Source organism: Anser cygnoides, chromosome 2 (genome assembly GCF_040182565.1).
Source record: "Anser cygnoides isolate HZ-2024a breed goose chromosome 2, Taihu_goose_T2T_genome, whole genome shotgun sequence".
NCBI lineage: Eukaryota > Metazoa > Chordata > Aves > Anseriformes > Anatidae > Anser > Anser cygnoides.
The window spans coordinates 69,352,245-69,366,500 of record NC_089874.1 but is presented as its reverse complement, the minus strand read 5'-3'; the positions used below and the strand labels follow the sequence as shown (position 1 = coordinate 69,366,500).

Sequence of the window (14,256 nt, the reverse complement as noted above, 5' to 3'; positions counted from 1 at the left end):
CAGATCCCTTCCGCAGCTTGAACACTGCCATCCAGCACCGTGCCCACGATGGGCCCCAAGCGTTAGAGCACGCCACCGCCCCCTTCTAAACGCAACGGCTCCGCCCACGGCCCCGCCCCGCTCGCGTCACCCGGTGCTGGCCGAGCGGGGCCCAGCCACCCCCCGTCTACAGCCCCTTCCAAGGCCTGGACGCACACTCTGAGAGGAAATCCTTCCTGACACCCAACCCAAACCCCCCTGGTGCAGCCCGGGGCTGTCACCTCGTGTGCTGTCACTTGTCACCTGAGCAAGAAGAGCGACACGCTGCTCCTGGGTGCGGCCTCCTGTCAGGCAGCGATGGAGAGCGGGGACTTTCTGAAAGCGTGTCTGAATTGTGAATAGTGAATTAGAATCATTTACTTCGCTGCTAGAAGAAAAAGGAAGAAGGTGGTAAATACTTATTTGAAACAGAAGTTCCAATGTGACAGAAAACCAGAGTAGAAACATCAGTTATATAAGAACAATTTAAAATTCCAGTTTTGTATAGTTATTATTTATTCTCTAGAATAGCTGTTCTGTTCTATGCTTTCTTGCTTTCCACGGCTTGGATGCTAAATCTACAAGTATCCACGTAGTAGTTAGAGAAGACGGTATGAAGGTCATCCTGGTCCAAGATAACGGCTGTGGTATCAGGCTGAGTATCAATAGCTCTGTGCTGATGCTTATGTCAATTTATAAACGTTTCTGATTTCAGAGTGGAAACAGAAAGTAGCTATTATTATTTTCTTATCTCTGTTACATAGAAGATCTCAACATTGTATGTGAGAGATTTACTACGAATAAACTACAATAATTTGAAGACTTGTCTAGTGTTTCTACATATGGCTTGAGGGGTGAGGTAAGCTCTTCAGCAAGGTTTTGAAATTATTTATTGTTTATTGTTGTCCTTCTGTAGTGCAGAGTTTACATAATTGCTCATTCTCAAAACTCTATACAGAAGGTTCTGATTTCTAAGAGTCTGCCTTGTGAGTGTAGTTCAAAATATATTTCTTTGTCTTTTAAGAATAGATGGATTCCTAGTGAGAGGTGTATATTTGTGGTGGTTTTACTCAGGTGGGCAACCGAGTTCTACCGTGGCTGCTCTCTCATTCCCCCTCCTCAAAGAGGAAGGGGGAGAAAATACAATGCCAAGGGCTCAAGGGTTGAGATAAGGACAGGGAGATCACACAGTAATCATCGTGACAGGTAAAACAGACTCAGCATAGGGAGATAGTAAGATTTATTGCCTGTTACTAACAAGCTAGAGAAGTGAGAAACAAAGGAAAGAAAATGCCTTCCCCTCATCCACTCTCTTTCCTCCCCCCCCCCCCCCCCCCCCCCCAAGCAGCGAAGGGGAATGGCGGTTATGGTCAGTCTATAGCGCTTCGTCTCCACCGCTCCTTCTCGGTCACTCTTCCCCTGTGTCGTGGGGTCCCTCCCACGGGATGCAGTCCTTGCCGAACTAATCTGGTGTGGGCTTCCCGCAGGCAGCAGCTCTTCAAGAACAAGTGCTATAGGTATGAGTCTATACCGCAGGGTCCATCCCTCAGGAGCAAACTGCTCCAACCTGGGTCCCCCATGGGCAGCAGCTCCTGCCAGGTCACCTGTTCCTGCATGGGCTCCTCTCCACGGGCTACAGGTCTGGCCCAGAATCCGCTCTGGCAGCATTCTTCCACAAGCCACAGCCTCCTTCAGTGCGGGTCCACCTGCTCCACTGTGGTCTCCTCCATGGGCTGCAGCGTGGAACCCTGCTCCACTGTGGTACTCCATTGGTTGCAGGACAGCCTGCTTCACCATGGTCCTCACCACAGGCCACAGGGGACTTCTGCTCTGGCACCTGGAGCAGCTCTCCCCCTCCTTCTTCACTGACCTTGGTGCCTGCAAGGCTGTTTCTCACTCCTCTCACTCTCCCAGCTGCTGTATGGCAGCGTGTGGTTTTTTTTTTTCCTGTTTTAAATATGTTCTCACAGAGTCACAAACACTATTGCTTATTGGCTTGGCTCTGGTTAGCAGTGGGGCCCTTACCTAACACAAGGCAGCTTCTAGATTCTTCTCACAACAGCCACCCCTATGGCCCCCTCCTACCAAAACCTTGTCACGTAAACCCACTACAATATTCTTTTTGCTTTCTGGAGTAAGAAGTTATTTAAGTAAAACAAGACCTTCTTCTCAATTTTTGCTTCAGGAACATATAGGTGAAAGGCAATGGAAGATTTGACTGGATGGTAAATCATTGGTGACAGACATTTTGCTAAATACAGTACTTAAAGCCAAAAGAAGGTCCTGGATAAAGATTGGTTTTATAGGTACTGAAAGTCATTAAAGCTTTACTGACCCCAGTGACTTTTTTTAAGGGACTTTTATTAATTATTTGCAGGTGGTATATGAGAATTTTGTGGTGCTCTTTGAAGCTTGTACACTCCTTCAGCTATCAGTGACGCGTAGAGCAAGGTTTACAAAGATGCTTTTTCTTTCTCTAGGCATTGTCTAGCATCAGTCACGTTGCCCATGTTACAGTAACAACTAAAACAGCTGATGCAAAGTGTGCATACAGGTATGCTAGTTATGATCCAAGCAACTTCTGCTGTAGATAATAACAAACAGATGTTTCGTTTTCTTTTCAGTGCTCTTATTGGTGGGAATGGGGATATTGAATGAATACTTTGTTCCTAGGACAGTTACAAACAGGGCCCAGAATATGAGAAAACCTAGTTTGAATGATTTTTATTGCAAACTGTAAAGGTAGGCTTTACCTAAACAGTATAATTTAAAAGTGTGGGGGGGAAATCTTAAAAGGAGTTCCACTTCAGCAGCCACTGTAGGGTTAACTTTTATCTTTCACATTTCAGGATAAAACGATGTATGTACACAGTCAGCATGTCTTGCAAATTTCATGTCTCCGAACACAGAAACTTTTTGTGTTTCCTGGTCCTATCCAAAAAGGGTTTTGAATATCCTTCTGAAGACCTGAGCTCTAAACATAAGCAAAAATAAGCTCATTAGCATCTCAACTATTTCTAAGAAAAAGAAGGAAAAAGGTTTACATCTTGTTTTTTGTTTTTTTTTTTTTCAGAAGACTGCATGATGGTCTCTCATTAATTATGTCAGGTACATAAGAGGTCAAAAGAAGTATGTCCTTAGGAAGTCATGCAGATGTGGAATTTCAGAAAGAACTAAACGATTCAGAAATCTTTCATTGTCAAAATCCTGTTATTGGCCCAAAAGGAAACACATCTTATGTATAAAGTCAAGAATTTATTATTAGTATAACTGAAGTGTGAAGTCTAGTGGAAGAATCATTATAAATGCAGGTCTAATTGTTAAAGAAAGCTACAATAATCCTACTATTACAATATAATAATCCTACAATAATAGGAACAGTCTGAGTAGTACAATTTCAAAATGAGTATTCTGTTATCTACTACGTGTTCTCTGCTGTTACTCCCACTCTCCCGTGGCCCTGATGGGCCCTAAGGTCAACACAGTCAGTTTTCTGCTAGCAGAAAGGGAGAAGCTGCAGCCAATTTGCAGCAACCCAAGTTCTTTGCTGGGAGATGTGTGGTGACGATGGGGTTTCTGTCTTCTTCCCCCCATTCCTGGCAACTGTCTGACAACTTATTTTTATTTTCTGCCTACAGCTTCTTACAGTGATGGAAAAATTAAAGCCCCTCCAAAACCCTGTGCTGGAAACCAAGGGACACAGATCACGGTAAGGTTTTTTTGTATGTTATCCTGCTGTTCCCTGGTCTTTATATTTGCACCACCTATTGGTATGTGTTGCATTGCAAGAGAAGAAGTGGGACATATTACACAAAAAAGAGTGGAAAGTTGAGGAGTGGTATAGCCAGATTTTCAGTTGGTCTTGTGGTGAGATGACGGCACTGCAGATGTTAGCATGTGATCAGGATGAGACAGAAGGCTACGATAAAGAAAAGCAGAGAATTCAAAATGGGAAGGAGCATGTGTGTTGCAAGGTTTAGGGTGGGAAGTGGAAGCCACCCTGGCCAAAGAGTCTGCAGGTGTGTGCTTGCCTTGTAGTGGGAATATGCACCCTCCAGGCTTTGCGTGTGAATGAGCCATAGATTTACGTTTGTGTTTATACAGAATAACATAAAGAGTAAACTTTCCTTTCTCACTATAGAAAAAGAAAAATAACTTGCATATCATTTCAATAAATAGTGAAAATGAACAACTTAAGCTGCTATTTTAATAGCGTTAATAGCCCTGATTGCAACAGCTGTTTTAAAGTTTATTTGTGGTTCATTATAACAATCTAATCAGGGAATCCATTGTTATTGGCAATGGAAGGAATATAATTTTCACTGAAAAGCGAGTACTTGTAGAGGTGGTGGAGTTTTTTCAAAAAAAAAGAAAAAATGTACCAAAATATTTAAAGCCATGTATTTCTCTAGAGTTTAAGTTTGTTAGGTAAACCAAAGCAGGTAAGGAAAAAAATCAAATGCTGATTCTTCAGAAACTAAAATGTTCTCAGAAAATTTTGTAGTATATATTCTAAAATTATCTTAATTATATAGTGAGAGGAGACTTAAACGTTTATTTGTGATCATCTCTATAGGTTGAAGATCGCTTTTACAGTGTAAGTACATGGAGGTAAGCTTTAAAACTTCCAAGTGAAGAGTATGCAAAAATACTAGAAGTTGTTGGCAGGTAAACTGAAATAAGAAACTCCAGTTTCTAGTACCATGGAGAGCACTGTTTTGTTTGCTTCTTTTCAGAGGGATTGGCATATGCATGTATGGTATTTCTTGTGCTTTTTTTTGTTTTGCTTCGCTTTTTTTTTGTGTGTGTGTGTGATATTGGATAACAGTTAACAGTTCAGTTTGATAAAGAAAAAAACAGGAAAAATAGTATATTCACTCCATGCCTCTTATTACCAAGAATCCCAGCAAACAATTGGGTCCTGGATCGAGGATTCGGGGCTAGGAAGTTGGTTCCGTAGTTTGGGTCCAGGGTTAGTTGCAGGGTTAGCTCTGGGGTCAGGGCTCGGGGTTGGGGCTCAGGGTCAGCTCCAGGGTTGGGGCTCAGGGTCAGCTCTGGGATGGGGGTTCCAGGGTTGAGGGTTGGGGCTTGGAGTCCGGGTCAGCTCCGTGGTCCAGGGCTCAGGTCTGTGGCTTGGGGTAAGCTCCTGGGTGGGGTCGGGGGTCTAGGGGTCAGTTCTGGGTCCAAGGTCTGTTCCGGGGGTCTGGGGCTCAGGGTCAGCTCCGGGGTTGAGAGCTTGGCATCAGCTCCTGGTTCGGGGTCAGCTCTGTGTCCAGGGTTCAGGGTCAGGTCTGGATCCTGGGGTCAGGTCTGGGTCTGGGGCTTGGGCTCGGGGTTGGGTCCATGGCTTGGGCTTGGGTAAGGGTCCCAGTCCAGGGCTTGGATCTGGTTCCGGGGCTCGGAGTTGAGTCCTGTTCCGGGTACGGGGCTTGGGGTTGGGTCTGGGTCTGGGTTCAGGGCTTAGGGTCTGGGTCCTGGTCTGGGTCCGGGGCTCAGGGTCAGGTCCTGTTCCAGGTATGGGAATTTGGGTTGGGTCTGGGGCCGGACCCTGGGGCTCAGGGCCGGGGCTCGGGCTTGGGGGCTCAGGTCCTGGTCTGGGTCGGGGGCTCGTGCTGAGGTCCGGGGCTCGGGGTTGGGTCGAGTTCCGCAGCTCAGGCTTGCGTCCAGGTCTAGAACTCGGGGTCAGGCTCGGGCTTGGGTCCAGGACTCGGGGTCAACTCCGGGTTCAGGGTCGAGGGTCTGGGGCTTGGGGTTGGTCAGGGGTCGTGGTTCGGTCATCAAGGGTCTGGGGTTGGGGCTTGGGGCTAGCTCTGGGTCCAGGGTCTGTTCTGGGCATCGGGGGCTCGGGGTCAGCTCCAGGGTGGGGGCTCTGGGGTCAAGGGTCCAGGGCTGGGGCTCGGGGCTGGGGCTCAGAGTCAGGGTCAACTCCAGGGTCAGGGTCATCTTTGGAGTTGGGGGTTTGGGGTTGGGGGCTCAGGGTCAGCTCTAGGGTACAGGGCTTGTGTCCAGGGCTTGCAGTTAGCTCTGGTGTGGGGGCTCTGGGTTCAAGGGTCTGGGATCAGCTCCAGGCTCAGGGGCTCAGGGTTGGGGCCTCAGGTCTGGGGCTCGGGGTCACTTCAGGGTCCAGGGCTTGGGGCTGGGGCTCGGGTCCAGATTTGGGAGCTCTGGGTGAGCTCTGGGGATGGGGCTTTGGGTCATCTCCAGGGTCGGGAGCTCCAGTCCGGAGCACTAGGTTAACTCTGTGTTCAGGGTTGAGGGTCCAGGACTGGGGCTCAGGGTTGGGGCTTGGGGTCGGCTTTAGGGTCGGGGGCTTGGGGTCGGCTCCGGGGTTGGGGCTCTGGGGTCAAGGGTCCAGGGTGGGAGCTCCAGGGCTGTTGTTTGGGATTGGGGCTCAAAGTCGGGGTCATCTCTGGCATCGGGTGCTTGGGGTCAGGGGTTCGAGGTCAGATCTGGGTTTGGGGTCAGCACTGTGGTCCAGGGCTCTTGTCTGGGACTTGCAGTTGGCTCTGGGGTCAAGGGTTTGTGCTCAGCTCCAGGTTCAGGGGCTGGGGGTTGTGGGCTCAGGTCCTGGGCTTGGGGTTACCTCTGGATCTGGGGCTCAGGGTTGAGAGTCTGGGGTCGAGGGTCTGGGGTTGAGGGCTCAGGCTCGAAGTCGGGTCTGGATTAGGAGCTTGGGGTCGGGTCCTGGGTCAAGGGTCCAGGGCTATGACTCGGAGCTTGGGCTCAGGAGTTGGGTCCGGATTAGGGGCTCGGAGTCAGGTCCTGGGTTGAGGGTCCGGGGTTGGGGCTCGGGGTTCGTTCTGGGTCTGGCATCAGCTCCGGGTTTGGGGCTCTGGGTCAGGTGTGGGGTCTGGAGTTCTGCTCCAGGACTCGGTGTCAGCTCTGGGTTTGGGGTCGACTGTGGTTGAGGGTTCAGGGCTAGGGCTCAGGGTCGAGGGTCTGGGGTCAAGGGTTGGTGATCAAGGGTCCAGGGTTGGGGCTCAGGGTTGGGGCTTAGGGTTAGCTCTGGGTCCAGGGTCTGGTCCGGGGGTTGAGGGCTTGGGGTCAGCTCCAGCATTGAGGGTCCAGAGTTGGGGCTCAGGGCTGGGGCTTGGGGTTGAGGCTCGGAGTCAGGGTCAACTCCAGGCTTGGGGTCAGATCAGGGCTCGGAGTCAGCTCTGGGGTCCAGGGCTCGTGTCCGGGGCTCGCAGTTAGCTCCAGTGTGGGGGCTCTGGGGTTGAGGATCTGTGCTCAGCTCCAGGGTCAGGGGCTGGGGGTTGGGTGCTTGAGTCCGGGGCTCAGGGTTACCTCTGGGTCTGGGGCTAAGAGTTGAGGGTCCGGGGCTAGGTCTCGGGGTTGGGTCTGGGTTCGGGGCTTGGAGTCGGGTCTGGATTAGTGGCTCTGGGGTTGGGGGCTCGGGTTGGGGACTCGGGCTTGGGGCTCGGCGTTAGTTCCGGGTCTGGCGTCAGCTCTGGGGATGGGGGTTCTGGGTCAGCTCCGGGGTCAGGGCTTGGAGTCAGATCCAGGGTCCGGAGCTCAGGTCTGGGGCTCTGGGTCAACGCCGGGTTCGGGGTTGAGGGTCGGTGGTCGAGGGTTCTTGGCTGGGGCTCGGGGTTGAAGGTCTGGGGTTGGGGCTCGGGGTTAGCGCTGTGTCTGGAATCTGGGGGTTGGGGGCTCGGGGTCAGCTCCAGGGTGGGGGCTCCAGGGTCAAGGATCCAGGGATGGGTCTCCGTGTTTGGGCTTCGGGCAGGGGCTTGGGTTTGGGGCTTAGAGTCAGGGTCAACTCCAGGGTCGGGGTCATCTCTGGGGTCAGGGGCTTGGGGTCAGGGCTTGAGGTCAGATCGGGGCTCGGGTCTGGGGCTCACAGTTAGATCCAGGGTGCAGGCTCCGGGGTCGGGGGCTGGGGGTCAGGTGCTCGGGTTCGGGGGCTTGGGTCCAGGGCTCAGGGTCAAGAGTCTGGTCTTGAGGGGCTGGGGCTTGGGGTTGGGGCTTGCGGTCGGGCCCGGGTTTGGGGCTCAGAGTCAGGTCTGGATTAGTGGCTCTGAGCTTGAGGGTCTGGGGGTGGGGGTCAGGGTTTCACATGAACACGTGTGTTGTCATCCTATGCCTGAAAACACGTAAAAATGCGTTTGGTCACAACATGTCTGAACAGGCGTGAAGATGTTTTGTCACCACACGAGTGAGCACGTGTGAACACGTGTTCACCCAATACCTGAAAAACGTGTGGAAAAGCATTTCATCACTAAACACTTAAATGTGTGTGAACATGCCTGTTGTCACCATATGACCGTAAACACGTGAAAATGCATTTCATCACAGCATGCCTGAACACGTATGTAGCCACCAGATGCCTGAAAATGAGTTACAATGCATTCTTTCACAACATACCTGAACAGGCGTGAACACAAATGAACACACATGTTGTCACCATATACCTGAAAATGTGATTTATCACAACATGGCTAACAGGTGTGAACCCACACATTGTCAGCATAGACCTGAAAAAAGCGTGAAAATACGTTCCATCACAACACGCCTGAATATGCGGTGTATTGTCCCCAAATTCCTGAAAACACGTTCAAATGCATTTCTGCATAACATACCTGAACATGCGTAAGCACAAATGAACACGCATGTTCTCCAATGCTTAAAAAACAGTTTGGTCACAAAATGCTTGAACACACATGAACATGTGTGTTGTCCCCAAACACCTGAAAAAGGTGTGGAAATGCATTTCATCACCAAACACATGAGCACCATGTGTCAGAAAATGCTTGAAAATGAGTTTCGTGACAGCAGGCGTGAACATGTGTGTTTTCCTGAAATGCCTGAAAACGCGTTCAAATGCGTTTCTTCACAACATACCTGAACACGTGTGAACACACATGAACACGCATGCTGTCATCCAATGCCTGAAAACCTGTGGAAATGCGTTTGGTTACCACATGCCTGAACAGGTGTGAAGATGAGTTTCGTCACAACATGCATGAACACTCATTAATGCATGTTGTCACCCAATACGTGAAAAAGATGTGGAAATGCATTTCATCACCAAACACATGAACACATGCGAACATGTGTGTTGTCAACATATGATGGAAAACACGTGAAAATGTGGTTCGTCACAACATGGTTGAACACGAGTGAACAGATGTTTTGAAACCAAATCACTGAAAAAACGTGAAAATGAGATTAATCACAACATGGACAAGCAGGTGTAAAAATGCGTATCATCACCACACGTCAACATGCGTGAACACACGTGTTGTCACCATATGACTAAAAATGCTTGAAAATTCATTTTGTCCCAACATGTGTGAACACACATGAACACCTGTGTTGTCACCCGATACCTGAAAAACGCATGGAAACTCATTTGGTCACCAAACACGTGAACACGCATGAACATGCGCATTGTCACCATATGACTGAGAACGCTTGAAAATGCGTTTCGTGACAGCAGGCGTGAACGTGCGTGTTTTCCTGAAATGCCTGAAAACTCATTCAAATGCATTTCTTCACAACATACCTGAACACGTGTGAACACACGTGAACACACGTGTTGTCATCCTATGCCTGAAAACCCGTGGAAATGCATTTGGTCACCACATGCCTGAAGACGAGTGAACACGTGTGTTGTCACCCGATACCTGAAAAACACGTAGAAATGCATTTCATCACCAAACACGTGAGCACGCGTGAACACGTGCGTTGTCACCGTGTGACAGAAAATGCTTGAAACTGCGTTTCGTGACAGCAGGTGTGAACATGCGTGTTTTCCTGAAATGCCTGAAAATGCATTCAAATGTGTTTCTTCACAACATAGCTGAACACGTGTGACCACACATAAACACGCGTGTTGTCCTCCTATACCTGAAAACGCGTGAAAATGGGTTTGGTCACAACATGCCTGGACACACATGAGTACACATGAACACGCGTGTTGTCACCGAATACCTGAAAAACACGTGGAAATGCATTTCATCACCAAACGTGAACATGCGTGAAGACGTGTGTTGTCACCATATGACCAAAAACGCTTGAAAATGCATTTTGTCAAAGCACACGTGAACACATGTGTTGTCACCAAATGGCTGGAAATGCGTTCAAACGCACTTCTTCACAAGATACCTGATAATGCGTGAACACGCATGCTCATGCATGTCATCACCCAGTACCTGAAAAACGCGAGGAAATGTGTTTCATCACCAAACACGCGAACGTGCGTGAACACACGTTTTGTCAACATATGACCAAAAGGCTTGAAAAAACATTTTGTCACAACATGCGTTGTGACAAAAACACCCAAACTCCTCCCCCAACTCCTCCCAACCCCTCCCCTCCAACTCCTCCCCGTTCCCAATTCCTCCCCCAACGCCTCCCCCCCTCCCAACTCCTCCCCCAACTCCTTCCCCCCCTCCCAACTCCTCCCCGAATTCTTTCCCACTCCCAAATCCTTCCCGAACTCCTCCCTCCCCTCCCAACTCCTCCTCCAACTCCTCTCCCCCACAACTCGACCCCCAACTCCTCCCCCCCTACACCCAACTCCTTCCCCAACTCCTCCCCCCCCCAAATCCCCCCCAACTACTCCCTCCTCCCAACTCCTTCCCCATCTCCTCCCCCACTACCGACTCCTCCCCCAAGTCCTCACCCCCTCCCAACTCCTCGTCCAACTCCTCACCCACTACCAACTCCTCCCTGCCCACAACTCCTCCCCCAACTCCTCCCTCTCCCATCTCCCTCAACTCCTCCCCCTCCAAACTCCTCCCCCAACTCCTGCCCCTCCCTCCCAACTCCTCCCAAAAATCCTCCTCCCCCAAATACTCCTGCCCAACTCCTCCCCCAACTCCTCCCCCCCCAAATAATCCCCCAACTCCACCCACCCCAAATCATCCCCCAACTCCACCCACCCTCCCATCTCTTCCCCAAACCCATCCCCCTACTCCCAAACCCTCCCCCAACTCCTCCCCCATCTCCTTCCCCCCTCCCAACTCTTACCCCAACTCCTCCCCCCCAAATTCTCCCCCAAATCCTCCCCCAGCCCACCTCCTCCCCCAACTCCTCCCCCTTCCCAACCCCTCCCCCAACTCCTCACCCCCTTCTAAATCCTCCCCCAACTCCTCCCCCATCCCAAGTCCTCCTCCCCTCTCCCATCTCCTCCCAAAACCCCTCCCAAAACTCCTCCCCCCCACTCCCAACCACTCCCCCAACACCTCCCCCCAACTCCTCCCCCAACTCCTTCCCCCCTCCCAACTCCCCCCCAAACCCTCCCCCCCTCCCAAGTTCTCCAACTCCTTCCCCTCTCCCAACTCCCCCCCCAACTCCTCCGCGTGCCTCCCCACTCCTCCCCCAATTCCTCACCCCTCCCAATTCCTCACCCCTCCCAACTCCTCCCCCAACTCCTCCCCCCAACTACTCCCCCAGTGCCTCCCCCCGTCCTAAATCCTCTCCTCCACTCCCAACTCCTCCCCCTCTCCCAACTCCTCCCCCAAATCGTCCCACCCAACTCCTCCCCCAAATCCTCTCCCCCTCAACGCCTACCCCAACTCCTCCCGCCCCAACTCCCCCTACAAGTCCTCCCCGCTCTCCCAACTCCTTCCCCCCCTCCCAACTCCTCCCCCAACTCCTCCCACCCCAAATCATCCCCCAACTCCTCCCTTCCTTCCATCTCCTACCCCAGCTCCTCCCCACCTCCTAAATCCTCCCCCAACTCCTCCTCCAACTCCTCCCCAAACTCCTCCCCCCTCTCAACTCCTTCCCCAAATCCTCCCCCTCAACTCCTCACCAAACTGCTCCCCCAACTCCTCCCCCCCTCCCAACTCCTCCCCCAACTCCTCCCCCCTCCCAACTCCTCTCCCAACTCTTCCCCACCCAACTCCTCCCAGATCTCCTCCTCCCCAACTCCTCCCCCTCGCAACTCCTCCCCCCTCCCAGATCCTCCCCCAACACCTTCCCTCCTCCCAGCTACTCCCCCAATTCCTCCCCCTTCCAAATCCTCCCCCAACTCCTTCCCCCCAAAATCCTTACCCAACTCCTCCCCCCCAACTCCTCCCCCAACTCCTCCATCCCTCACAACTCCTCTCCCCCACTCCCAACTCCTCCACCTGCAACTCCTCCCCCAACTCCTCCACCCCTCCGATCTCCTCCCCCAACTCTTCCGCAATCCCCTCCAAACTCCTCACCCAACACCTCCCCCCCAACTCCTGCCCCAACTCCTCCCCCCTCCCAACTCCTCCCCCAACTCCTCCCCCAACTCCTCCCCCAACTGCTCCACCCTCGAAACTCCTCCCCCCTCCCAACACCTCCCACAACTCCTCCCCCTCCCAAATCCTCCCCCCACTCCTCCCACATCCCAACTCCTCCCCCTACTCCTCCCCCCTCGTAACTCCTCCCCCAACTCCTTCGCCTTCCCAACTCCTCCCCCAACTACTCCCCCTTCCAAACTCCTCCCCCAACTCCTCCCCCCAAATCCTAACCCAAATCCTGCCCCCTCCTATATCCTTCTCCAACTCCTCCCCCCTCCCAACTCCTCCCCCCTCCGAACTCCTCCCCCAACTACTCCCCTCTCCCAATTCCTCCCCGTCTCCCAACTCCTCCCCCCCTCCCAACTCATCCCCCAACACATCCCCCCCCAACTCCTCCCCAAACTCCTCCTTCCCAACTCCCAACTCCTCCCCCAACTCCTCTACCCCTCCAAACTCAATCCCAACTGCTCTTCTAAATCCTGCCCCTTACAACTCCTGCCCCGTCCAAAATCTTCCTCCCTCCCAACCCATCCCCATCTCCTCCCTCTCCCAACTCCCCCCCAACTCCTCCGCCCCCCTCCCAACTCCTCCCCCTACTCCTCCCAAGCCTCCCAAATCCTCCCCCAACTCCTCCCCCTCAACTCCTCTCCCAACTTCTCCCCCTCCCAACTCCTCACCCAACTCCTCCCCCTCCCAACTCCTCCATCCCCCCCAACTCCTGCACCCCAACTCCTTCCCCAACACCTCTGCCCCTCCCAACTCCTCCCCCAACTCCTCTTCCCTCCCAACTTGTCCCCCAACTCCTCCCCCCAACTCCAAACTCCTTCCCCAACTCCTCCACAACCACTCCCAACTCCTCCCACAACACCTCTCCCCTCCCAAATCCTCCCCAAACACCTCCCCCCTTCCAACTCCTCCCCAGTTTCCTCCCCCACTCCCATCTCCTCCCCCAACTCCTCCACCCCTCCCAAATCCTCCTCAAACACCTCCCCCCCTCCCAATCCTCCCCAAAATCCTCCCACAACTCCTCCCCCAACTCCTCCCCCCCAAATCCTCTCCCAACTCCCCCACAACTCTTCCCCCAACTCCTCCCAGCCCCTCCCAACTCCTACCCAAACTCCTCCCCCCTCCCAACTCCTCCCCCAAATCCTCGTCGCCTCCCAACTCCTCCGCCAATTCCTCCCCCCAACTCCTCCCCCAAGTGCTCACCCCCCAACTCCTTCCCCCCCAAATCATCGCCCAACCCCAACCCCCTCCCAAATCCTTCCCCAACGCCTCCCCCCAGCAACCACTACCCCAACTCCTCACCTCCTCCCAATTCCTCCCACCCCAACTCCTCCCCCTTTCCCATCTCCTCCTCCAACACCTCCCCTCCCCCAAATCCTACTCCAACTCCTCCACCAAATCCTCCCTAAACTCCTCCCCCCTCCCAACTCCTCCCCCACTCCCATTGCCTCTCCAAACTCCTCCCCCACTTCCAACTTCTCCACAATTCCTCCCCTCCCCCAAATCCTACTCCAACTCCTCCCCCAACTCCTCCTCCAACACCTCTCCCCTCCCAACTCCTCTCCCAATTCCTCCCCCCAACTCTTCCCCAATCTCCTCCCCCCAACTCCTCCCCCAAATCCTCCCCCCTCCCAACTCCTCCCCAAACGCCTTCCCCCCTCCCAAATCCTCCCCTAACTCGTATCCCCTTCTAAATCCTCCCCCAAATCCTCCCTCCCATCCTGAGTCCTCCCCCAACTCCTGCGCCCTAACTCCTTCCCCAATTCCTCTCCCCCCACAACTGCTCCCCCAACTCCTCTCCACCTCTCCCAACTCCTCCCCCAACTCCTCCCCCCTCCCAACTCCTCCCCCAACTCGTCCCCCACAACTGCTAACCCCCCTCCCAACTCCTTTCCCCCCCCAAATCCTCTAACTCCTGTCCCCCCATCCCAACTCCTCCCCATCCCAATTCTCCCCCAACTACTCCACCCCTCAAAATTCCTCCGCCAACTCCTCCCCCCCAATACCA

The 14,256-nt window shown here is 53.0% G+C and overlaps 1 protein-coding gene and 1 long non-coding RNA gene across 2 annotated transcripts; both read left to right on the top strand.

Moving 5' to 3' along the window:
- Positions 1 to 2,479: 2,479 nt before the first annotated feature.
- Positions 2,480 to 3,723, top strand: LOC125180928 (uncharacterized). Its single transcript, XR_010829406.1, has 3 exons — positions 2,480 to 2,572; positions 3,092 to 3,126; positions 3,657 to 3,723. It is a non-coding gene; the product is annotated as an uncharacterized lncRNA (long non-coding RNA).
- Positions 3,724 to 10,192: 6,469 nt separating this feature from the next.
- LOC136789857 (uncharacterized) lies at positions 10,193 to 14,034 on the top strand. Its single transcript, XM_066991002.1, has 2 exons — positions 10,193 to 10,219; positions 11,883 to 14,034. The coding sequence occupies exons 1-2, from the start codon at positions 10,193 to 10,195 to the stop codon at positions 13,923 to 13,925; spliced, it is 2,070 nt and encodes a 689-aa protein (XP_066847103.1). The 3' UTR covers positions 13,926 to 14,034.
- Positions 14,035 to 14,256: the final 222 nt, after the last annotated feature.

Excerpts from the sequence above, each read along its gene's own strand:
- LOC136789857 (XM_066991002.1), top strand. The coding sequence starts at position 10,193 with ATGTGTTTCATCACCAAACACGCGAAC. Across the intron at positions 10,220-11,882 it reads TCATCACCAAACACGCGAAC|ATCTCCTCCTCCCCAACTCC; the intron begins GTGCGTGAACAC and ends AACTCCTCCCAG.